General features: G+C 39.7%; 1 protein-coding gene and 1 long non-coding RNA gene across 2 annotated transcripts in view; both read right to left on the reverse strand.

Annotated features, from left to right (window-relative positions):
* Positions 1 to 5838: 5838 nt before the first annotated feature.
* The window catches only part of LOC114642686 (hepatoma-derived growth factor-related protein 3), a 53932-nt gene continuing 35175 nt past the window's right edge, over positions 5839 to 24595 (reverse strand). The window contains exon 6 of the mRNA XM_051920443.1: positions 5839 to 13072. Coding sequence (XP_051776403.1) covers positions 13067 to 13072 — 6 coding nt within the window. The 3' untranslated portion in view covers positions 5839 to 13066. The remainder of the gene's footprint in view (positions 13073 to 24595) is intronic.
* On the reverse strand, positions 13273 to 24003 carry LOC127526123 (uncharacterized). Its single transcript, XR_007933743.1, has 2 exons — positions 15222 to 24003; positions 13273 to 14969 (listed from the first exon to the last, which is right to left on the reverse strand). It is a non-coding gene; the product is annotated as an uncharacterized LOC127526123 (long non-coding RNA).

A 24595-nucleotide genomic window follows, 5' to 3' on the forward strand; every position in this document is an offset into this window, starting at 1 on the left:
TTAAAATGTAGTTTACCCCAAACCATTCCAGTTGTGCTCAATGTGTCTTTACTTCTTAAATATTAATGTTTTACTGTTTAATAACTTGTTACATTTTATTTTTTTTCCCTTGCACTCAATGAGCGAAGCCACTGGGTAATCAACTAGTAATTATATAAAAAATGAAATTATTTGTGCTAAATTAAGAAGAAGTGTCTACCACAGCCTGCAATACCAATGACATAGATCAGGTGATGCCCACAGTGTGAGTCACAAAATGCCCTTCGAGTCAGATAACCCTAATCTTAACCATAGTGTAACGGGGCCCTAATGCTAATCATCGTCTAATGTGATGGGTGTTACATGACGGGATGTTCAGGCCGTTTCTTGATGTTGGGGCATTACATGACTGACCTCTTAGGTACTGCAATCTGCAATTACACTCCGTTGAAATTAAGTGGAGATTGTTAATTTGAATAGAGAGCACACAATCAAACAATAAGCTGGTATGTATTTTTATCTTACCACAACTTACCTCAAATTTGGGCCATTTCTCGAAATTAGTAGCCAAAATCCATGTGCATAGCCACACCAACACTTCGCTTCCATCAGGCGGATGTAGTTTCCACTACGACTGCTGGATGGCGTGACCAGTGCTTCCAATACGATCCTTGGTACGTATCGAATATACAGCAACTGGCATTGGAGGGATACATATGCCACCTCGGCAGCATTCAGGCCGGAAGCGGTTTGAAGCGATTTCGCGACAATCATCTACAAGGAGTTAATAGTGCTTGTCTCTGGACTTGCAACGGTCATGACTCTCCCTACCTTCACTCCTCAGCAAGACTTAAATTCTTCTCCTTGGGCTCACTGCTTCCCATTTGTGTGCAGACAAAAATCCCTTCTTTTTGAGGAGACTACTATAACTTTAGATTCAATGTGCACATCCTCACCCCAGCTTCTGTCGCAGATGTGTTCTGACAGGTGAAGGCTCACATGATGATCTTCCAGAGAAGTGCACCCTCCAGGTGCTTAAAAGGACTACCAGCTATCTTAATATCGTGAAAATCTTATCACTTTGTTGTGTTCACTTGAGTTTCTAGTTGGCATGTAGCAATCTACATGTATGTACATCTGTTGTTGTTTATCTGCACCCTTTGTTGTTAATTTGTGTTTTAAAACTAATTTTTCAAAGGATTTTAATGGATTAAGGACCAATCAGGATATCGGCAGAGGAAGAACATCTTGGTCAGTCCAGAAAGTAAGACTTCAAATTGGGTTTTTGGAGCAAGGAAATGAGTGGGGAGACAGCGGCAGTGGTTCCAGTTTGGTATTCCTGTCATTTCTATTTTCTCCCAGTATCATGCAAGTCTTATAATTTATCACTATTCAGTAGAAGGCAAGGGAACCTGGCCGGGCAATTTGTTTCATAATTGGTTGTGTTCAGCCATGTTGAATTTCCAAAGACAAAAAGCAAATTCTCACATTTTTGATAAAGCCAGTGCTATTTCATAAACCTACATGTCATTACTAAATATGACAGAGATAAGCCACAGTTAAAAACACAATTTTTTAGCACATGTTGAGTCGCTGTTCAGAATATGGTAGAAAGAGAACGACCAAGGATATTAGTCATTAGTCATTTTTTACAGTGTCTTGATGGCAAACATTTTCTCAAGTCCAGTTTATTACCGCGCTTCTTTTAACTTGTCTGGTACAAATCGATATCACTGGTCAACAAGCATTTTGCTACTGGGATTCTTTCACCTGTACTTTAACAAATTTCACTTGCTGACTCCAAATCTGAAAACCGTTTTCGTTCAGCACGTCACATTTTTTTAGTTATGATGTTCCAGGTCTTGGACAACTAGGGTGACTGGACAGTAAAGGCGATGCATTTCAGCATTTAAGAAGTAAGTTTGGTCTCGAGAAAAGTGAAGCCAAAATTAAGGAAGGTGTTTTTGTTGGCCCTGAAATCCATGAACTGATGCTGGACGAGGAGTTCAAAAGGAAACTGAAGCCAACTGAATCAGCACCCTCATTCGTGCAGGTTGTCCAGAATTTTCTTGACAGTCACAGAGCAGAAAATTATACTGAGCTTGTGGAGAACCTGCTGAAAGTATATCAACTTACGGGAGCCAGAATGTCACTGAAGACGCATTTTTTACATTCTCATCTCGACTTTTTTCCACCAAATCTAAGTGATGTCAGAGATGAGCAGATTTCATCAAGATATAAAAGTGATGGAAAACTGATATCGGGGAAAATTCACTCTGAACATGATGGGTGACTACTGTTGGTTCTTACAAAGAGAGACGGATGTGCAGTACAAGCGCAAAAGCGAGTGCCTCAGACATTTTTGGGCACGCTGACCTCACTTTTATATTGACATAAATATACTTTAACGTGTCTCTGGTATCGTCTTCTGGTTTGTTTTCAGAATAAACACATCAAAACAATTTTGGTGGGACAGAGTCCAAACTCCAGACATCGTGTTGATATACTGATATTCCAAAGTGTCAAAACGTCAATGACGTGTATTTCAAAAACCTGACGTGCTAGCTTAATTCCAATTTCTTATATGAAATTAGTGTAAAAAACTTAATAAAGAGCTGCTCTGAAGTTCCCAGAAGCAAACAAAAAATATTTTTTTTGTAGACCAGTGTGTTTAACCCACTTCCTATTGTCCAAATGACTTGAAATTTTGCACTCTTACTCACTTCTGATGACAATACATGAATCAATAATCAGTTTCACTATTTGATCAATTAATCCATGTTAATTAAGAAATGAAATTTTCATATGAAGAATAGTTCACCAATAGATGGCGCTAGTAACGGATAGAAATATTAAGGGAAGTGTTAAAAATATTGATTACAAAATTATACTAAAACCCAAGACTTAAAAAGTTGAAAATGATATATATAAAAAAATACTTTTTAAAAACCACGCTTATATTAAGTTAAAAAGTGTACTGAAAAGTAAAAAATAAGTCTCTTATCCATCACTCGTAAAATAAAAGCATGGGCGCTTTTCATCAATCAACATTGAAAAAACACTTCTTAAAATCTTAGCAAAAGCACCCACGCATTTATTTTACGAGTGATGGATGAGAGATTTATTTTTTACTTTTTAGTACACTTTTTAACTTAATATAAGTGTGGTTTTTAAAAAGTATTTTTATATACATTATTATGATAAGGCATCTAAATTTTAGGCTTTAATGTTGATATAGCTTCATGTTTTGAAGAAATTTTAAATTAACATTGAATGGATTAACTTTGAATCCCCTTCATAACATTATTGAATTGCGCCAACTGGTGCGGTCTACTGTAATAATAACAGAGACCTGCTAGGATGTCTGTGAACCTCAATCCCCCACCGTACTGTACATGCTTCCTGTGCTCTGTGCATTCAGTTATTCTACAAGCCATCCAGTTATTAATTTGTGATTAAATGAGAAGTCAAGCAAAATGGCACATTTTATTGGCGAACTAAGAAGACTACAATATGGAAGCTTTTGAAGCAGCTCAGGCCCTTTCTTTACTTCTTGCCTGAAGAAGGGGCCTGAGTTGCCTTGAAAGCTTCCATATTGTAATCATTTTAGTTAGCCAATATAAGGTGTCATTTTGCTTGACTTCTCATTGCATCCATAATGGCTAACACGGTACAACACCCTACTATTATGTGTGATTAAACATATACTGTATTCGTGACACTGCATTAAAATAGGAAATACAAAGAAGTAGCATTCAGGCCTCCAACCCAGCAAAGAGTTACCACCATTATGGAATCCAGTCATACACTAAAATTTGTAACAAGAGGGGTCGTTTTAGCAAGCAGTAAAATAGGGGTCAATATTTAAAATACACAAATACTGACTTTCTTGCCTTAACCCATGCTACAACTACACCTTGGAAATGCTAAGTACTTTAACTAGTTCTTTATAAATGTAAATCTCACACTAATGCACTTTTGCTGAGTCCAAAATAAGAGAAAGAAAAAACATCCACCTAGTTAAACAATGAAATGGATTAAAGGTAAATAAATACCATATTTTTCGATCCATGAGACGCACCTGACCATAAGAGGCACCAAGGTTTAGAGGAGGAAAACAAGAAAAAAAAATATTCTGAACCAAATGGTGTACTAATATATTTAATAAAATACAGCAGAATAGTATTTCAACCATGTAAAGTCAACAGCGGTATTAAGGACCATCACTGTCATTAACAAATGAGGAGAGACTTTAAGGTTCAAGCACAAGTTTTCTGGAAAACTGGAACTCCTCATCGCTAGTGTCGGAATTCATGAAGCTCAGTTGCTCACAATCACTGATATCACTTTCTTCGCTATCTTCATATATGATACTGTCTTCAGTTCCATCTTAGGCATTGCTAATGGCAGCTTCCACCTGCAGCTATAGAGCGACTCTCCACGTTAGTGTTTAGATCTGGATGGTGCATGTGCCCAAAACATTAACATTTATATGTTACTTACATAAAAGCAAGATTGAATGTTATTTACCTTGATTTATTTACTTACTTCCTACAGCGTAAAGTCACAAGTAGACTGCAGAGCTTCCGGTGTTTGATCGACACGTGTAATGCCACAAAAAGTGCACCCTGATACTTCAGTTCATAAGCAATGGTATGAGAATGCAGTCAGGCTTCTTTTTTGGGCACATACACCGTCCATATCTAAACAGTAGCGTGGAGAGTCACTTGCGTACTGAAGAGTCTATAGCTGCAGGTGGAAGCTGCCGCCGCTGTACTTTGTATATAAGAGCCAGATCAAATGTTATTTACCTTGATTTATTTACTTATCTTCCTACAGCGTGAAGTCACAAGTAGACTGCAGAGCTTCCCGTTTACATATACAAAGTACACCGACGGCAAAAGTGTGACGTGAATTCTTTCTCTGATGTAGAACCGTCATCATCATCTGAGTTCACCTCTGTTATAGGACGTCTTTATGTGAAAACAACAGTGTCAGATCAGGGGAAGCGTGAATGCGACTGAAAGAATAAAACTGAATAAAACATGACAAATTTTTAATGATGTGTTTACATAGATTGTTGTAGATACGGAACACACATGAAATGCATGTGTTCCAAATAACAATATAATATTTATAAAAGGTGTCATTTTGCTTGACTTCTCACTCTATACAGCTCTAAGCAACTGACACAGTAAACAGACTTGAGCTGAGAAAACTGTGCGGCGGTGGGGGGATGTGATAGTAGGCTGCTTGCTGCTTATCAACACATTTACAAGACAAAAGACGCTGACAGAGAGGTGCAAAGGGATTTAAGGTTGGATGGATTTACAAGTTTTTTCATAGACTTTGGTAATTCTAGTGTTAAGCGGCCTCAGGGGTTTCTCGTGGGCCTAACACTTCCTCTTCTAACAGCTGTCGCTACCGCTGACAGGTCAGGTAATACACATCACGGTCTGTGACGCAATATTTGCTCCATAAGACGCACAAACATTTCCACCCACTTTTGAGGTAAAAAAAAATAAGTGTGTCTTATGGAGCAAAAAATACGGTAACTCACTGATTGTGAAATTGGCTGGGGTGAAAACCTGCAAGCACAGGGGGCCCACATGATTGAGCTTGAAAACCCCTGGCTAGACGAAGAGCATGTGGCGTCAATATAAACTTCTCCATCCTTTTCAGAGGTGGCTTCATTGCCTCCCATCGTATACCTTTCTGTTTAACGTTAGTTTTGCCTACGTGGAGCACTCTTCACTTTTTCCATGTCACTGGCCCCCTCTGTTAGCCTGTAATAAAATAAGTTAGTTTGGAAAAAGAATGAATCTGAAAGAAGTAAGCAGGTAAAACATACCACGCACATTGTTTTTTTTTTGCATTCCTATTACTTTATTCTGTAAAATTCTGTTCCATAAACAGCAAAAACGTTTTTTTTTTTTTACAACTACAAACCTTCAAAATGTAAAACAGATTTCAGTTACAAGCAGAACAGAAAGTAAAACTACAGAAAAATTATGAGTGACATATTATTATTTAAAATCTATTATGCACAACTTTTACCTAGCATCAAAAATAAATATATTCTTTCCTATGGACAAATAAAGCAAATCAATATAGAAACGGTAAGATGGAATGGAAACTTTGACATTAAAGCCACAGGACCGTGACAACGCTACTTAAAAATTTCAACCTGCTCTTGATGCCCGTTCGTCCAAATTTATTGTAAAGTTACAGTAGAATTGCATTATAAAGAAGTGCTTAAAATACATACGATTTTCAAATCACCAATATACTTTTTTTTCCCCCAAAACAAATCCTACAGTTTACTAGCACAACTTGTTTGGGAGTGCATCACTCAAGTCCTTCTGATTAAAGCACAGGGCACTACATTTTAAAAACATTACCGGAACCTCTAAAGTTTGAAAAACTGGACTTTTGCTTTCTTGCACAGCTGGAAAAATTAACCCACCATGTTAAACTATTAATATGATTTAAAATCCAGATTATTTTTTTTTTTATTAGAAAATGTTAAAAGAATTTCAGAGATCCCAATATGAAGAATATTATATCCTGTGGATGTGCTGCGTATTCTTGAAAGCAAAAAAGCCAACGTAAAACTGGTGTTTTTTACTTGCAGTATCAACAGTTTCTGAGCCGCCTGTAATTACAATGTACTGTACATGGAACTCCTGTTTGTATGTTTTTAGGTGTGTGTGTGTATATATATGTAAACAAGTGTAATGATGTAGGTGGAGGTGTGTGCTATGGCCTGGTGTGTGTTCAGGGGGTCTTGCCTTTTGTTTAAACTGGCCAATACAGTAGAGAGTCAGCTTCCTAGCCAGTAGTTCTGTGGTTAAATGACGTGTATGTTGCCTTCCTTCAATCAACATGGAAAATACATTAGGATATTAAATACAGAGGAGCCGGAGCCAGATGTACAGGAAACTAAGGAGTCAGAGTCGAAGGATTTATCTACTGACTCCACAGCCCTGCTATAAACCGAGAGCAACACAGACATAAGCCACTCAAAATGTACTTAGGGCATGTGGCTGTTTGCAGGGGACGTCACAGCAGAGCACTAGCAGTGCCAGCCGAAATACTTTTATTAACTGATGTGACAAGAACTGTCATTCATGTGCCATATGTGCATCTATTGTGATGGGGTTCCTAGCTGTAAATTGGTAGCCATTGGCAAAGCTGCTGCCAAATAAGCACAGGATGCTCTAGGAAATCTCCACACAGTAAAAGCTACATTAGCAAAAGGAGAGGCACTTTCTGGAGGTAACCATCCAGAGGCACCATTGTAGGTTGGAGGACATGGTAGGCTGGGATTACGCTACCAGGACCCTAAAGAGACGGCTTCATAGCAAACACTGGCACTGGGTAGAGGCCATAGGACCTCCTAGTCAACAGGACATAACAATCAGTCACAGAACACCGAAGCAGAGAACATATGAACACTTAAGTGTGAGGCCAGGGAGCACGGACAGGAGGCCAGTACTTCTGTAGTCAGTTGTGGACTATGACGGAGATGTGTAGGACTGTGTGCTGCCAGTAACAACTGGCCTCCTGAAGAAATGTAACATGGTCCCCAGTTCCCCTCTCCCCTCCTACTGCAGGAAGTATATATTCACACAAGAGGTTATTAAAACATTTTGAGCCTAAACTACACCCCTCTGCAGAGTAATACCAGTAAAACAAAATATTTTCAAATTAATTCCTGTGAACAATAGCACACTTGTTCCAACATTCACAAAGCTTTTCTATAGTTGGGTGTGGCATCTCTTGAAAACCTTACGACTCTTGCCAAGTCAGCATAGGCATTATGAAGCAAAAGGGGGGTGATTGATAGTTTTCCTAAATTCATGTGTCTTACTGACTTGCCTCAAACGATAAAGTAAGTCAATGTTGGCATTTTGAGACATGTCATTTGTACGGATTACATATTCAACATCATCAAAAATTGTGTATGTGATCTTGCTGGAGAAATTCTTTAGTGCCGGAGATTCTCCATGCTTCAATTGTTTTCATTGTTATTGGGAATGTGGGTCATAGTGACTTTTTGAAGTTTCAATTTGTGTTACGTAACGCTTTCAAATTTCTTCCAGTCTGAATTCCTTAGCTCAAGATTCTCCTTGAAATACTGAATATGGTGATGCTTGATTTTATTAGTCAACATTCTGGACATCTAATGTACCTAGACCCCACTCATGTTAGCTAACCCAAAACTGATCTCTATAATGTCTACAATCTAATGCATTGTCACTCTTCAGTTCTCCTTATGATTCATTCCATGGTGTAGTCACTGGTGAAGGCTGGCCAGATCCTACAACATCTTCCAGAGATTTCTTGCTATAATGTAATTCTACATATGAAAGGTGCTGCTCCTGGTACAAACTGATTAGGAGCGAATAAATCTCTGAAGGTAAACTGCTTTCTAATATTATAAGTTAAACAATACATTATTTTATTATTTTCTACTGTTTGTGAGTTAATTCGGAAATATGAAACCTACATGATAAGCCAAAAATCCTAGATACTTGTTTTAGTACACAGGAACTAATCTTTGGTCAATTACAAAATGAGAAAAGTTGAATACCCCTGGCAGGTTCAGGCTCAAAACTTTGATCAACCCCTGTGTGTATATACACACCCACCCACAATATATATATATATATATAAAATACCGGCAATGTATGAAATGCGGGCATTGTGTAGAATGCCTAGACAATATATAGAATTCCTGGCGTTTTTGGGCAAAGTATGAAATATCCAAATTATTTAAATATTATATATACTTTCCCTAGGCATTGTATGTAATACCTAGGCATTATATAGAATGACAAATGCTATTTAAGCAAAGTATTAAAAGAGAGTCATGAAAAGGCTTTTTTTGAAAAGACATATATGAAAAAGAAAGACATACAAAATAAAGTATAGGACTTTCTTATTGAGGAAAACAAAATAAAATAAAATATGAACCTACTTGTTGCAACAAGGAAGGAAAAAATGTACTTTAAATTGCACTTCATTGTCTTTCCAACAAAAAAGTAAAACTTGAAAAGAGAGTCATGAAAAGGCCTTCATTAAAGGGGGGTAAACGTTAACATTATACAAAGTTATTGTCTGTTTTTACCTGCATTATTATCAATCTTTTAATTTAATATTGTTTTTTTGTATCAGTATGCTGCTGCTGGAGTATGTGAATTTCCCCTTGGGATTAATAAAGTATCTATCTATCTATCTATTAAAATTTACATAAATGAAAAAAGAAAATATCAAATAAAATACAGAACTTTCTTACTGAAAAAAATAAGAGAAAAAAATTAACTTACTTGTTGCAACAAAGAAGGCTTGAATGGCATTTTGAAATGGACTTCATTGCTTTTTTTGGAGCATTTTATACTTTGCCGGTTTGTCTTTTGGCATTGCGTAGAATGCCTAGGAAATGTGCGAAATATTAATGGTTTCATACTTGGATGTCCAATTTTCGGCATTCTATATATTCCCTAGGTATTCTATACAATGCCTGCCTTTCATACATTGCCGGTAACATATACATATTATATATATTAGGGGGCTCTGCCCCCTGCTTGCTTGGCTCGCCCACCCCCTTGTTTGGTTTACTGGATATACAATTTAAAGAGATTGTTAGTTTCATGGGAATTGTTACATATGCATTATTTTCACTTTTACTTAAAAACTTTTGTAAAAACAATACTTGTCCTTTATTTCCGGCCCCGGGCGTGGTTACATCTCTTTCTCGCAGGATGTACAACGCTGCTCGTGTTGTGAAGGGGTTGGGGAGTTAGGATGGGTGAACACGCACTAAGGAGAAGCGGTCGGATCATCTGCTGGCTTTCTGCTGCTGGCGAGCTGCGTGTTTTGCTTGTCGCTTGTCATTGTTTTAAGAGCTGGGAGCACATGAAGCGTGTCTGCCAACAGCAATCCAACAACTGCTAGGTTAGATGTTCCGTGAACTTGTTTTAAATGTTGTATCACTGCCTTGTCTCGAGTGACGTTGTAAAAACAATACTTGTCCTGTATTACCAGCCACGGGCGTGGTTAAATCTCTTTCTCGCAGGACATATAACGCTACTCGCGTTGTCGGGGGCGTTTGAACGCATGCTAAGGAGATGCCGTCGGATCATCTGCTGTCTTTCTGCTGCTGTTGCTGCCCATCAATCATTTTAAAGCCTGTACAGCAGCTGTCCTTTTGCCACTTTGCGTCTCTGCCGCTCGCATTGTGAACAGGGGGTTAGGGTGGCTGAACGCACGCAAGGAGAAGCGGTCGGATCATCTGCTGGGTTTCTGCTGCTGGTGAGCTGCATGTTTCGCTTGTCATTGTTTTAAGAGATGGGAGCAAGTTAAAGTGTCTCTCGTGGGACTTCAAATTGTCTTCCGAGAAGATCACGTCTCGTCTCCCTAGTCTCCCTCCCGAAGATTTTTTTTTATAATAGATATATATATATATACACTCGCAAATGTTTTTGGAGGGCACTACAGTAATTCCATTTCTTTTTGGAAGTCTCCATGATTTATCATTAAGCATTTTATAAGTGTGAATACTATAGAGATTGGTATCATGCTTTTCTATTATATGCTGATGAAATAACTACACCAATAAAATACATACACTTTCTGCGATTAATGCTCACTTAGCTTTTAGTAATCCATGCCTGCTATTTTCAATAAGTGCAAAATCTTCAAATGTGCATCTAAATCACCTCCAATACATCTTATTTGCTAATGACAAACGAGAATGTTGAAATGTCCAACAGTTCAACTTTTCTAAATGGTAGGCGATACAAAAAAAGAAACAAACACATCATCTTCTTGCCATAAACCATCTCCTAGGATTTAAGTCTTCTTTATAGTACCCGATACTAAAAACATCATGTGAAGGTCCACACAGTTGCTTATTCTACAGAATCTGTACGGAAACAAACATTTCAACTGCTATAACTAGAAGGAAGCAAACACAAACTCAGATATTTGGTATTTTTTGGTATTACTCCACGTATACTTTAGAAGGTCCACTCTGTCAAACAAAATGAGTTTCTTGTCAAATTGACATGCTCTTCTCTAGCTACCTGCCCTCCAGTGCCCTTCAATTCAACGGTGGTTGGTGGTCTCCACAAATGCTGAGCTGCATCTCACTGCATACTAGTATGGCTATGTATTTACGCTCTGATACTGAATAAAGGTGGAACCTCTGGAGTTCTGGGGAGACCCAACTGCAAGGTGCTTACCCCTTTCACAAGATTCAGAGTTAGGCCATCAGGAATGTCTCGTCTTTGTGGTCCCTAGAATCCTTGATTAATTGCAATTGTTTTTAATGAGCATTTGTAAAAGCTTCTCAACCTTCTCATTGCTATGCCCTTTACTCTGTTAAGGATGATGTGGCAATAGAACCATACATTATTATACACACTACATTGATTAAAATGGAAACCACAATGACATGAAAGATAATACAGTTTCCATAAAAAGTGGCAATAATGTTACGGTGGACTCTAAGATGGCAGTTCGACGGCCTCACAGGACAAGAGTCCTAGAATTTGGCCACTAACTGTATGGACTTTCTTTTGATGTGTTTGTGGATTTTTCTCCTTATACTTTGGTTTCTCCCCCCAGGGCATGTGTGGCGTTCATTAACTGGTGAGTGCAAGTCGATCCTATATGATGAAGTGTGCCCTGTGTTACACTAATAATAATCCACAGATGCTTGCTGATTTGCATCCGCCTCTTGCAGGACACACTCTTGTCCCTAAAACCTTGAATTGATTAAGTAGGTTCAAAAATAGATGGATTGATTGGATTCTAGGAACTGGTTATTATTTTCCATGGTATTCTGTATTAGAAGATTCAATGTTTTAAACTTAAGAGAGATACACAAATTCTCTTGTATCTAAAAATAAGCAAAATGCTTACTTTTTAACTCTTTCAGGGCTGATGTCGACTTTTGTTAAAAGGAGGGGTTGACATTGGTAATCAACTGAAAACGTTACATTTTAGTTGGACTCTCTTTGCTAGGAGGAAAGTTAGCTTCATTGGTTTGACCGACATTCCTTGCAGTTGCGTGAGCAGCAAGGAGGAAACAATGGCAAAAATTGAAGCGAATGCGTAAAGCAAAATATTCCATGGACAACATTTTGCATGTTATCGCTGAATTGGACTCTGACTTGTCGGACTCCAATTTTGATAAGTAATCGAAAATGAATATAATGTACCAGCATCAGCTGATCAGTCCCCAGCTGATGGCGGTCCTGAAGAGGTTCATGTAGTTGACATGCCTATGTCTACATTGGCATAGGAGGACCACCACTTGCAATGACAAGATGTGCAAACCAGATTGTGCTGCACTGCAACAAACTGGCGATCACAGCACACAACAACAGACATTTTCCGTTGATTTCTGCTTTTCAGAAAACTGTGTTTTTTGGGGGAAAAAAAAATATTCAGCCCTCAAGGAGTTAAAATAAGTTTATTTAAAAGTATTTAACTCTTGGACAAATTAGTCAAAGTCTGATTGCTTTTTCGTGGTGTTCTGGCTTCCATTTTCAATACTTTTTTTATTCTTTTTAAGATTATACAGCACCAGCCTCACCACCACCATTAATTCATTTTGACTTGTGTTATACTAGCGATCGATTAAAACCATAAAGCTTTTGGGTTTTATTCATCTGGTATTACATGTTACAGCATTGTGATGACCATATCAAGCTGAATACAGTGAATATTTAAAATAAACCTTGTGCAGATGTAATTGGGAGCTGCTTTTGTTTTTGGCACAGAAATTTGTACTTCCTAAGGATATCTGGGGCGTACAAAAGAAGTCGGTGTAAAACATTTTACTAATAAGCGAATCAGAAAAATCACTAAAGGGGAAAGACTGCTTAGGATTTGCTTTAATATATAAAATGGAGTGCTGTGTAGAGCAACGGAAAGTTGTGAGGTTCAGAAACAAGATACTTTAGTAGACAACGGCAAAGCAATTAGAACTTCACAAGTCCAACAACACTTGACAGCCACAATTAATGCTTCCCTTAAAGGGCTTCCACAATATTTAGTGTTCTTCTCTGAGTAATTAGGTCTGGAAAGAAAAATAAAAATACACATTATCATTACAAAACAGCAGGAAATTGGTTTTACTATAAAGATAACAACTTCAAGTCTGAACCGGATGGTGACCAAGATCCTGTACTTGAACATGATGTAATAAAATGGAATTCGCTAGGAACACGACTTAAAGAAGCCAATGGTAATTCATATATTTTTTTGTATAAAACACATCACAAAAGAACACACATGGTAGTACAGGAATACATATTTACAGCCATACAACTGCACAGCCAAGACCAGGAAATACCCCCAAAACATTTTTAGACACTTCAACAAATCTCACACTATAAGCACCATAAAGATCAACATGTTGCCTTTCAATTTTTAATGTTACAAATGCTGGACTTGTATGGATCCTGGGCTCAAACCAACTTGGATTCTCTCCCTCTCAATCTCTCACACTCTCTCCAGTCAGACAGAATGGAAATAATGTTAACCTTTTCCAGATCTGTCCACAAATAAAAGCCCAGGGTGTTAGAATTGAACATATTCTCAACCCAAATGATTTGATGGTTTATTGTAGGAACTTCAACAAATTAAAAAAAAAATACAACTGGGGTTGTTATTATAAAAAATTAAACCTGCGGTGTTTAATTAATAAAAATGACTTTTTCATGTGCCTCTTGTAGTTCACTGACATCTTTGTAGGCACAACTCCAGGCCTGCAGAGCCACCCAGCCTTTCACTGTGGCTAGCTGGCACCAGGCTGACTGAAATGCACCCTTTGAAAACGGCTGAATATCCTATAAAAGGGAACTCAATGAGATAGTGTATGCTTTCAATTGCTAAATGTACAAAATTAAAAAAAATAAATAAATAAAAATTAATATTACAGTGGGTACGGAAAGTATTCAGACCCCCTTCAATTTTTCACTCTGTTATATTGCAGCCATTTGCTAAAATCATTTAAATTAATTTTTTTCCTCATTAATGTACACACAGCACCCCATATTGACAGACAAAAAAAAGAATTTTTGAAATTGTTGCAGATTTATTAAAAAAGAAAAACTGAAATATCACATGGTCCTAAGTATTCAGACCCTTTGCTATGACACTCCTATATATTTAACTCAGGTGCTTTCCATTTCTTCTGATCATCCTTGAGATCACCTTCATTTGAGTCCAGCTGTGTTTGATTATACTGATTGGACTTGATTAGGAAAGCCACACACCTGTCTATATAAGACCTTACAGCTCACAATGCATGTCAGAGCAGATGAGAATCATGAGGTCAAAGGAACTGCCTGAAGAGCTCAGAGACAGAATTGTGGCAAGGCACAGATCTGGCCAAGGTTACAAAAACATTTCTGCTGCACTTAAGGTTCCCAAGAGCACAGTGGCCTCCATAATCCTTAAATGGAAAACGTTTGGGACGACCAGAACCCTTCCTAGAGCTGGCCGTCCGGCCAAGCTGAGCTACTGGGGGAGAAGAGCCTCGGTAAGAGAGGTAAAGAAGAACCCAAAGATCACTTTGGCTGAGCTCCAGAGATGCAGTCAGGAGATGGGAGAAAGTTGTAGAAAGTCAACCATCACTGCAGCCCTCCACCAGTCAGGGCTTTATGGCAGAGTGGCCTGTCGGAAGCCTCTCCTCAGTGCAAGACACATGACAGCCCGCATGGAGTTTGCTAAAAGACACCTGAAGGACTCTGAGATGGTGAGAAATAAGATTCTCTGGTCTGATGAGACCAAGACAGAACTTTTTGGCCTTAATTCTAAGCGGTATGTGTGGAGACAACCAGGCACTGCTCATCACTTGTCCAATACAGTCCCCACAGTGAAGCATGGCGGTGGCAGCATCATGCTGTGGGGGTGTTTTTCAGCTGCAGGGACAGGACGACTGGTTGCAATCAAGGGAAAGATGAATGCGGCTAAGTACAGGGATATCCTGGACAAAAACCTTCTCCAGAGTGCTAAGGACCTCAGACTGGGCCGAAGGTTTACCTTCCAACAAGACAATGACCCTAAGCACACAGCTAAAATAACGAAGGAGTGGCTTCACAACAACTCTGTGACTGTTCTTGAATGGCCCAGCCAGAGCCCTGACTTAAACCCAATTGAGCATCTCTGGAGAGACCTAAAAATGGCTGTCCACCAACGTTTACCATCCAACCTGACAGAACTGGAGAGGATCTGCAAGGAGGAATGGCAGAGGATCCCCAAATCCAGGTGTGAAAAACTTGTTGCATCTTTCCCAAGAAGACTCATGGCTGTATTAGCTCAAAAGGGTGCTTCTACTAAATACTGAGCAAAGGGTCTAAATACTTAGGACCATGTGATATTTCAGTTTTTCTTTTTTAATAAATCTGCAACAATTTCAAAAATTCTTTTTTTTGTCTGTCAATATGGGGTGCTGTGTGTACATTAATGAGGGAAAAAATTAATTTAAATGATTTTAGCAAATGGCTGCAATATAATAGAGTGAAAAATTGAAGGGGGTCTGAATACTTTCCGTACCCACTGCACATATAAACTAGGGGGCTCTGCCCCCCTGTTCACTTTGCTCGCCCACCCCCGGGTTCAGTTAACTGGATATACAATTTTAGTCAGCCAGTCAGTCATTGTCCAACCCGCTATATTCTAACACACTGGGTCACGGGGGTCTGCTATTTTAAAAATGATGTAAAATGTGACTGTTTTCTGTAATGCTCAAACATGGAGCCTATTAGAAACTGATGTCAGTCAGTCAGTCACTCTCCAACCCGCTATTTCCTAACACAGGGGTGTCGAACTCTGGGCCTGCAGGGCCGCAGTGGCAGCAGGTTTTCATTCTAACCCTTTTCCTAATCAGTGACCAGTTTTCACTGCTAATTAACTTCTTTTACTTTCATTTTAATAGCCCTGTTCAGTCCTGTCCCCTGAATTTATTCCTTTCTTCATTAAATGGCAGCCAAACAGAAATGAGATGTGAAACGAGCCAACAGATGACCAACTAAACTGGGAGTTCAAACTCCAACCAATTTCACTCCAATCGCTTTCTTAATGAGAAGCTGATCCTTGCTGTTAATTAAACCCATTATTTAATTCTATGACTTGTTGCTGCTCTCATTCTGCCACAGCAGACATTTCCAGAACTGTTGATTTTCTGTTTTTATCGAAGAACACCGTCAAGATGTTTTGGAGACCTGAGAGATCACCCTTACCAAGGCCATCACCTCTCTTTATTTTTAGATATTGTGTGATGGGCACAAGTGAGCTGGTCATGTGGCGACAAACAAGAGGCCTGAATCAAGTTAATTAAAACGAAGGCAAAAGAAGTTAATTAACAGCAAAAACTGGTCACTAATGAAGAAGACGGCTAAAATGAAAACCTGCAGCCACTGCGGCCCTCCAGGACCGGAGTTTGACACCCATGTCCTAACACACAGGGTCACGGGGGTCTGCTGGAGCCAATCCCAGGGTGCAAGGCAGGAACAAACTCCGAGCAGGACACCAGCCCACCACAGGGCACACACCAGGGATAATTTCGGATCGCCAATGCACCGAACCTGCATGTCTTTGGACTGTGGGAGGAAACCCACGCAGGCACGGGGAGAACATGCAAACTCCACGGAGGGAGGACCCGGGAAGCGAACCTCAGGTCTCCTAACTGCGAGGCAGCAGCGCTACCACTGTGCCACCCGAAAGTCACTGTGTCAACATTAAAAGAATACCACCAGCAATTTGGTTCAAGCACTGAGTGCAGGGTACTAGAGTCTATCCCAGTTAGAAACCAATCCTGAACTGGATGCTAGTGCACTGCAGGGTCCATACATATGCGCACCAACACTCCGACAGTGTTCGGGGATATTGAAGGAGAACCCACACAGACAAGGGAGCACAGGACAAGTCTACATAAACAATTTCAAGGCATGGGATTCGATTTCAGCATGCTGAATCAATGAAGCAATAGTACTAACCACTGCGCCACCATGTCCTCCCTGCCAAATTATTACAGTAAAAAAATTTTTTTGGTTGTCACTTTTCTCCAAACCATCTAAATTATATAGATAGAATTAAGCGCATTGTTATCTATTTTCTGAACATTACTTACTCTGGTGGCCGTCACACAAATGCACACACTATCTATCACCAGGCTAATTTAGAGTCAGCAGTCTTCCTGACAGCAGCTCAATGGACTGTGTGAGCCATACTGGTGTAGCTGAAGTACTGGCAGGTAAAGTGACTCAGTCAGCATCACATAATGAGTCAGCGTCAGTGGCTGGGGGCTGAAACAGCAAATATTGGCCAACGTCTATTATTGTCACCCCTCTTGTGTACTACCATATGTAGCAAGTTTTCTCTGTGGCCTGGATGATGCTGCCTTCTGTTTCTAAATGTTCTCAAAGCTGTAATTTAAAAAGGCTGGATGGCACCACTTTTAACAATTATAAAGAGTTAACAGTTTGGCACTAAAAACTGAGCGGTGCTGCTGTTGAAACTGAACCCCCCCCCCAAGATTTCTTCATTACCACCACTTATGATTTATTATTTTATCATCTGAACTACACTGCACATCTACTCTGCCTACATTCACTTTTACTTCACTACATTTTCAAACGTAAATGTCTACTTTTACCCTGATATATTTTGCTACACACATTTGTTACTGCAATGCTAAACCAGAAAACAAAAGAGCTATGCAATGGCACACAATGTTTTACTCAACTTCCCTCACTTTACAAATATTCATCCATCCATCTTCCAACCCGCTGAATCCGGGTCACGGGGGGTCTGCTGGAGCCAATCCCAACCAACACAGGGCACAAGGCAGGAACCAATCCTGGGCAGGGTGCCAACCCACCGCAGGACACACACAAACACACCCACACACCAAGCACACACTAGGGCCAATTTAGAATCGCCAATCCACCTAACCTGCATGTCTTTGGATTGTGGGAGGAAACCCACGCAGACACGGGGAGAACATGCAAACTCCACGCAGGGAGGACCCGGGAAGCAAACCCTGGTCCCCAGATCTCCCAACTGCGAGGCAGCAGTGCTACCCACTGTGCCACCGTGCTGCCACAAATATTTATGTATAGAAAAAATTTTTCGACAGTTTTCCAGTGTGCACTGCTGGCACGAACACCCAGTCACCTATCTACGTAGTCGTTCTCACTGCAGTCCACAGAACTGGGCGGGGCTGGATGTTAATGACGTGCAATTCCAGCCTGTTACTTCCATAGAGAATGTGACCAAATTCACACTCTGTCCTTAAATGGAGCAGAGCTCATCCACGGGTTACACTGAGGTGGGCTTGTATGAACCACAGCATGTGAACACTCACCTTGTTATGTGTACTGCTCATGTCTAGCTTCATTATCATAGCTCAAAAGACGTATTGTGAAACAGTTGGAAAACAAAATGAAGGACAATATTTTATTAGGGTTTGTTTTAAAGACTAACATTATTGTTAAAACTAATTCTGCCAATTTTCATGCCGTTTGGCGTTACCTGAACAAAAGCTGGAGTCTGTTTTGATGGCAGGGAATGCTCAAAAATACATTCCATTTAAATTAATTGTAACACAATGTCTGCAATCCCAAAATTTACTTTACAATGGAGATTTCAGGGATATGGAAGTGTGGCGACCCCTAACAGGAGCAGCCGAAAGAAGAAGAAAGGTTACCAACTTCTTAAAGCAGGGAAAGCCCGCACACCTCTTCTGTCAGTTTTTGAATTGAAGACCAGAGTCTTGACCAATCAATGAAGGAGTAAGGCAGGTCTTCAGTTTAAAAAGTCATTCCCATGATGCTTTAGCTTACTATTTAGGATGTGTGCAGGGTATTCCAGAAGTAACTATTTTTGGGTGGAGTACTCCTTTAAGTACAATTAATATCAAGATACTTTAAAACGTCTACTTGACTAGTTTTCTCAATGGGCAAATTTTTACTTGACTCACTTCCTAGAAAGGTGACTCGGCTTTTACTCAAGTATAGAAATTGCGTAGTTTATAAAAAAATAAAACACATAAAAAAACTGACGGTGAAGGTTAAGTGTGCCATCCATCCACCATTTTCCAGCTGCTATGTTTTATAAAGTGCAAGAAAAACTTTTCTTTCCAAAGAATAACGAATATCATGATTGACTCTGCATATTAATACTGTACTAAACACTGTAGCTTCATTTAAATGTTTTCAGTTTATGCTAAAAGATTTGCATCAGGGGGGGCAAAGCCACAAAAAAAGATGGAGAATTATAAAAAGAAAAAAAAAACACTGCTCACGACAAATGGGATTTCCTTCAGTATATCTTACAAGATTGTTTTGCTGACATGTGAAGTTCTCCATGATAATGGTCCCACCCGTCGTTCTAACATGTTACATTATTTATGACATGCCCTTTGTTGGCAGTCATCTAAATCCGTGTTACCCAACCTCGGTCCTGGGGGCACACTGTTTTTGTTCCAACCAGATTCCTAATCAGTGACAACACCTGATAACGCAGATCTCATTTAATTTGCTGGGATTATTTTTTTCTTTTATTCTACATTCAGAAAAGCACAGCAGCATGATTGTTACATTTATAAGACATTTCGAAATATTTCTGCTTTTGCTATAGATTTAAATGCTTAACTCTTTCTTTTGTTGATTTCATTATATTTTGCCCTTTCTCTGTGCAGTTTTTCCCCCTTTGTTGTATCTTATTAATGACAATTAAAATGAGCAGAGCAGACACGCTGGCAAACAACACTAAATAATCAAAGACTGCAAGTACTTTAGCAACAGACCCACTAATTAGTAAATAATGGATTAATTAAACAATTAGAACACCTAGAAAAGTAGAATGAAAATATTGTTAAAAAGAAAAAAACACATTATTCCCATATACCTGCTTGGCACATTTTAACATACAATTGGAATCTCGGTTTGCGAGCATAATTCGTTCCGGAAACATGCTTGTAATCCAAAGCACTCGTATATCAAAGCAAATTTCCCCGTAAGAAATAATGGAAACTCAGATGATTCGTTCTACAACCCAAAAATATGCGTATAAAAATGATTAATACAAAATCTTCACACTAACTAACGGAATCCCTGCTATCTGTTGGCTCACTGGAATCTTTTTTTTGCGACTTTAAGAAGGAAACCAATCCAATGACAGTTGCTTCTGCCTGAAGAGTCACTACACTTGGACACAAAATTAAAGAAATGCTTTACGCACTGTAAGGTTTCTAAACTCTTTTGGGATTCCACCCAACGGGAAAACACGCGGAAGAGCGTCCCGAAGCAAGCAACCGCAGGCTCCCAGCACTGTAGCAGTTCGCCATAAAAGAGAATCAGAAAAGATTGCGGTCAAACTATAAGTGCCTGCCGTCAATGGAACGTTATAAATGTAAGAGCACAGTACTACTTGGCCGCTGACCTGCCTGATGGCTGTGCTTGTGTATAGGAGAGCGGTAGATCCCGCTACAATAAATAACCGTGCTGTTCCTGTTTCACGCTGAATAAAAGCTGGTTTTGCTAAAGTACTGAGATTCAGCCTCGTGTTTTGGTGTGCATGACAGGGACTCGCACGTGGTCATCATGCTATAGTACAGCGTTTCTCAACCTTTAAGTATTTGCGAGCTGAGTTTTCATAACAGTTTTAATCGCACCCCACTAACATTTTTTTGAAAGAAGCCCACTAATACCAATTTGTTCACTTTTAATTAATCATATATAACAGATGCATATTTTATTATACCTACTTAACTTTTATCGACATTTATCTAACTATATTTATTTTTCTAGTATCAGAATGTAGTTTAAGTTAATTTGGTTTGGTTTCAACAGATGTATTTTTCATATTTTCGATTCTTGTTTTCTTTTTTTCACATCTTCACGCCCCGCCCCACAGTTTGAGAACCACTGCTATAGGAAACGGTATACGCTCGTGCGGATGTTCACTATATGAGTGAGGCACACCGACTGACAACGATCATGGGAGACGATTACCCCCAATCCCCACGTGACGCTCGGTGGACAAAGCGTATACGTACTAATCGTATTGCTGGACCTCGCTCGTTTATCAAGTTAAAATGTATTAAAAAATTTAGCTCATCTTGCAAAACACTTGCAGACCAAGTTACTCGCAATCCAAGGTTTCACTTGTATGTATGTATGTATAAATATATATATAAAAATATATATATATACGAGGGGGTCCCAAAAATAACCGGAAATATTTTTAAAACGTGTTTAATTTAATTTTCTGTACAAACTACAATTAGTTTCCTTCAAAGTACTCTCCATTGGCGGAAATACACTTATCTAACCGTTTGTTCCATTGTTCGAAACATTTTTTAAATTCGTCTGAAGTAATGCCCATTAATGCTCTGGTCTTTTCTTGTTTTACCTCTTTGGCGTCAGCAAAACGCTTTCCTTTCATCCAAGGGAACAAAAAGAAATCACACGGAGCTAAATCCGGTGAGTAGGGTGGGTGGTTCAGGGTTGTCGTACCGTTTCTTGCCAAAAATTGGCGAATGCTGAGAGCAGTGTGAGATGGAGCGTTGTCATGATGAAAGAACCAATCGCCCGACTCCCACAAATCAGAGCGTTTCCTTCTCACACTGTTGCGCAACCTACTTTTACAAAAAAATTCACTGAACACAAGCACAACCTTCCAGACTGATGGCACTTGGCAGACTGACTTGTGAGGAGTGTAACTAGATCGCCCTAGCGGCCCAACCACGTACTACAAGTACCAACCTAACAACAACAAAATTCCGGTTATTTTTGGGTCCCCCCTCGTATATATATATATATATTTATATTCACGGCATTCGTAGTCTGTGTCACAATCTGATTGTATGGGTGGTTACCTACCAGGTAACGCTTGTGGTTGGCCAGCAATCTGCTAACATCCGCCACGGTGCCCTCAGTTTGTGAGGAGCACATCATAGAATGGTTGAAATAGTTTACTGTCAAATAAATGCAAAGAGTACACACATATATATATATAATTTTTACCAAACTTAGTTTTCTAATTTCTATATTGTTCCCAAAACACAGAACTTGGAAAATAACACATCACTTAATTTGCCCAGGAGTCCAATTAAAAACAGAAGCTGGTTGGAACAAAAACCTGCAACCGCAGTGTACCTGAAGGACCGAGGTTGGGAAACACTGGACTAATGAAAAGTTACTTATTGTCTCCTACGCTAAACAACAGTCACTACATGACAAAGCATTTAGCTCTGCTGCTTCCAGGCTGCAGAACTTCCTGTCTCTTTACATTTGAGTCTTTTATCGTTGCTGCCTTTAAAGCGAATGTAAAGACGTTTACATTTTTTCGTTTGTAAGACTGTCATATTGTAACTTCCCTGCTTTCCTTTTTTTCTTGTGTGTCTGTGATTTTGAGTGTTATGAAAGCTATTTTTTTTAACAAAATATTATTAGTATCATGATTAGGCCTAAACAGTCCACCAACAGGACACAGTGACCTCATTTTGTACATTCAGCACCCCCAGAGCTGTGAAGTTTACTCAGCACGGCACCTTGAGGAACGACAGACCGACTCCAGTTATCCTGTCAATGGCAGTATTTAAACCAGAATATAAGCAATGGAGCCCTAGCTTCTTCAGAGCAGGACACGTCTGTGATAGCCTGGTCTTTAGTTAGACGTTTGGGGTTTATACAGGAGATTTAAAATAATGTCGTCTCTCTTCTGGAAATATCTGTTGCCTTTTATAAAAAAAACCAGGACAGGATAGACATCCCTGCAAGGTCTCCAGTGTCTTCCTCATTGTGCATAATACCATCTCATATCACTAATTCCTGTGCACTGTAGCAGCAGCCCACTAAGACCTAATAACAAAACTATTGTTCCCTTGTAGTGATGGGTCATTCTTGAACGATTCGTTCATTTTGAACGAATCTTTAATGTGACTTGGGAAGAACGAGTCGTCTCGTGGGAGTGATTCGTTCAGTCGCGCATGCGCATTTGTGCAACTTTCTATAGTTTTTTCGAGTCTTCGGGTTTTTCGAGTCGTTCGTTCATCACATGACAGCCCCATAAGCCTAACCAACTCAGTCTGGGCCGGAAAGAGAATTGATTAGTTCATCTCTCGAGTCTTCGGGTTTGATTCGTTCGTTCATCACGTGACAGCCCCATAAGCTTAACCTATGCAGTCTGAGCCAGAAAGAGAATTGATTAGTTCATTCCTCGAGTCTTACGAGTCGTTCGTTCTTTTGTCACGTGACCACTTACCGGCTCAGTAGTAGCAAATCATAGACTAAAAGACCCAGGTAAACAATGAATTAATATTTTCTGTTTCTTATAGCATTATAGTTTTGTCTTGTTTGTAGTGTGATCAACATTTGTGTAAGCAGTAGATGTGTTAGGGAGGTAACAGGTAACATTTTAATTCTATTTTGCTAAAATGAACGAAATGAACGAAATGACTCGAAAAAAGATTTGTTCATTTTGCTGAACGAGACTCAAAGGTCCGAGTCGGTAAAATGATCCAAACTTCCCATCACTATTCCCTTGGCCTATTTCCCAGCAACGTTCAAGTACTCTTATCTAATGGACATTTCAATGGTTGAGACCAGTGCTTCTCAAACTGTGGGCCAAGCTGATTTGAAAGTTCTAGGGCCTGAAAGTGATATTCTTGAGGGATACAAGGACCTTGAGTTCCTTGAAGGTTAGAACAAGCTATCTGCTACTCTCCTTTCCAAGTAGTGTCCCCTCTTTTCCTCTCTGTGTGGTTCCCTCACTTTTTCATGGAGGAAAGTGCCCTTTGGTTTTTCAGTTCACTAAATGCAGAGCTCAGTCTCTGTACAAATGTGAACCAATGTGTTCCCCAAAGCTCTCTTTGGACGAAATTAGTTTTACACCAGGCGGTGGGGAAAAGAAATTATTGATCTGTTATGTAAAAATAGTCTGGCTTATAGCTCACATTTTTTCCAGCTTTGGAAGTAATTACTTCAATAAAGCTAAAACAGCTTTGGCTACATGCTGTGGCCGGCAGTTAACCAGGCTTCACATGGCGGAGTCAATGGTCGCAAGTGCATCACAATCTGGTTTGTACCTCTCGTCACTGAAAGTGGTGCTCCTCCCAGGCAAACGTTACTGTAGGTGTGCCAGCTACTCAAACCTGCACCACGATCAGCTGATGCTGGTACCTCACATTCATTTTCAGGTCATGTCAGGTCAGGCTGGGCAGCCTAAGAGGTTGCCAACACACGACGAAACAACCCCCCAGGCAAACACGCGGTCCAGTCCCACCCTCCAGAAATTCCCCTGTAGGTGTTACGTGGGAGTCCCCTTGGCCTGGTCCAGCCACTTGAGTCCCCAACAATGAGGATCTTATGAGCCGGATCACTCCCGGGGAATCGTGCCACGTGGCCGTAGTGCCGTAACTGACGCTTCCTCACAATGCAGGTCATGTGCCTCATTCAGGACTCCATGAGCAACACAAAGTCAAACTGGCGGTACCCAAGGATTCTCCAAAGAGACACAGTACCAAAGGAGTCCAGTCTTCATCTCAGGTCACTGGATAGTGGCCATGTCTTGCAACCAGGGAGCACCA

Source organism: Erpetoichthys calabaricus, chromosome 17 (genome assembly GCF_900747795.2).
Source record: "Erpetoichthys calabaricus chromosome 17, fErpCal1.3, whole genome shotgun sequence".
In the NCBI taxonomy this organism is placed as follows: domain Eukaryota; kingdom Metazoa; phylum Chordata; class Cladistia; order Polypteriformes; family Polypteridae; genus Erpetoichthys; species Erpetoichthys calabaricus.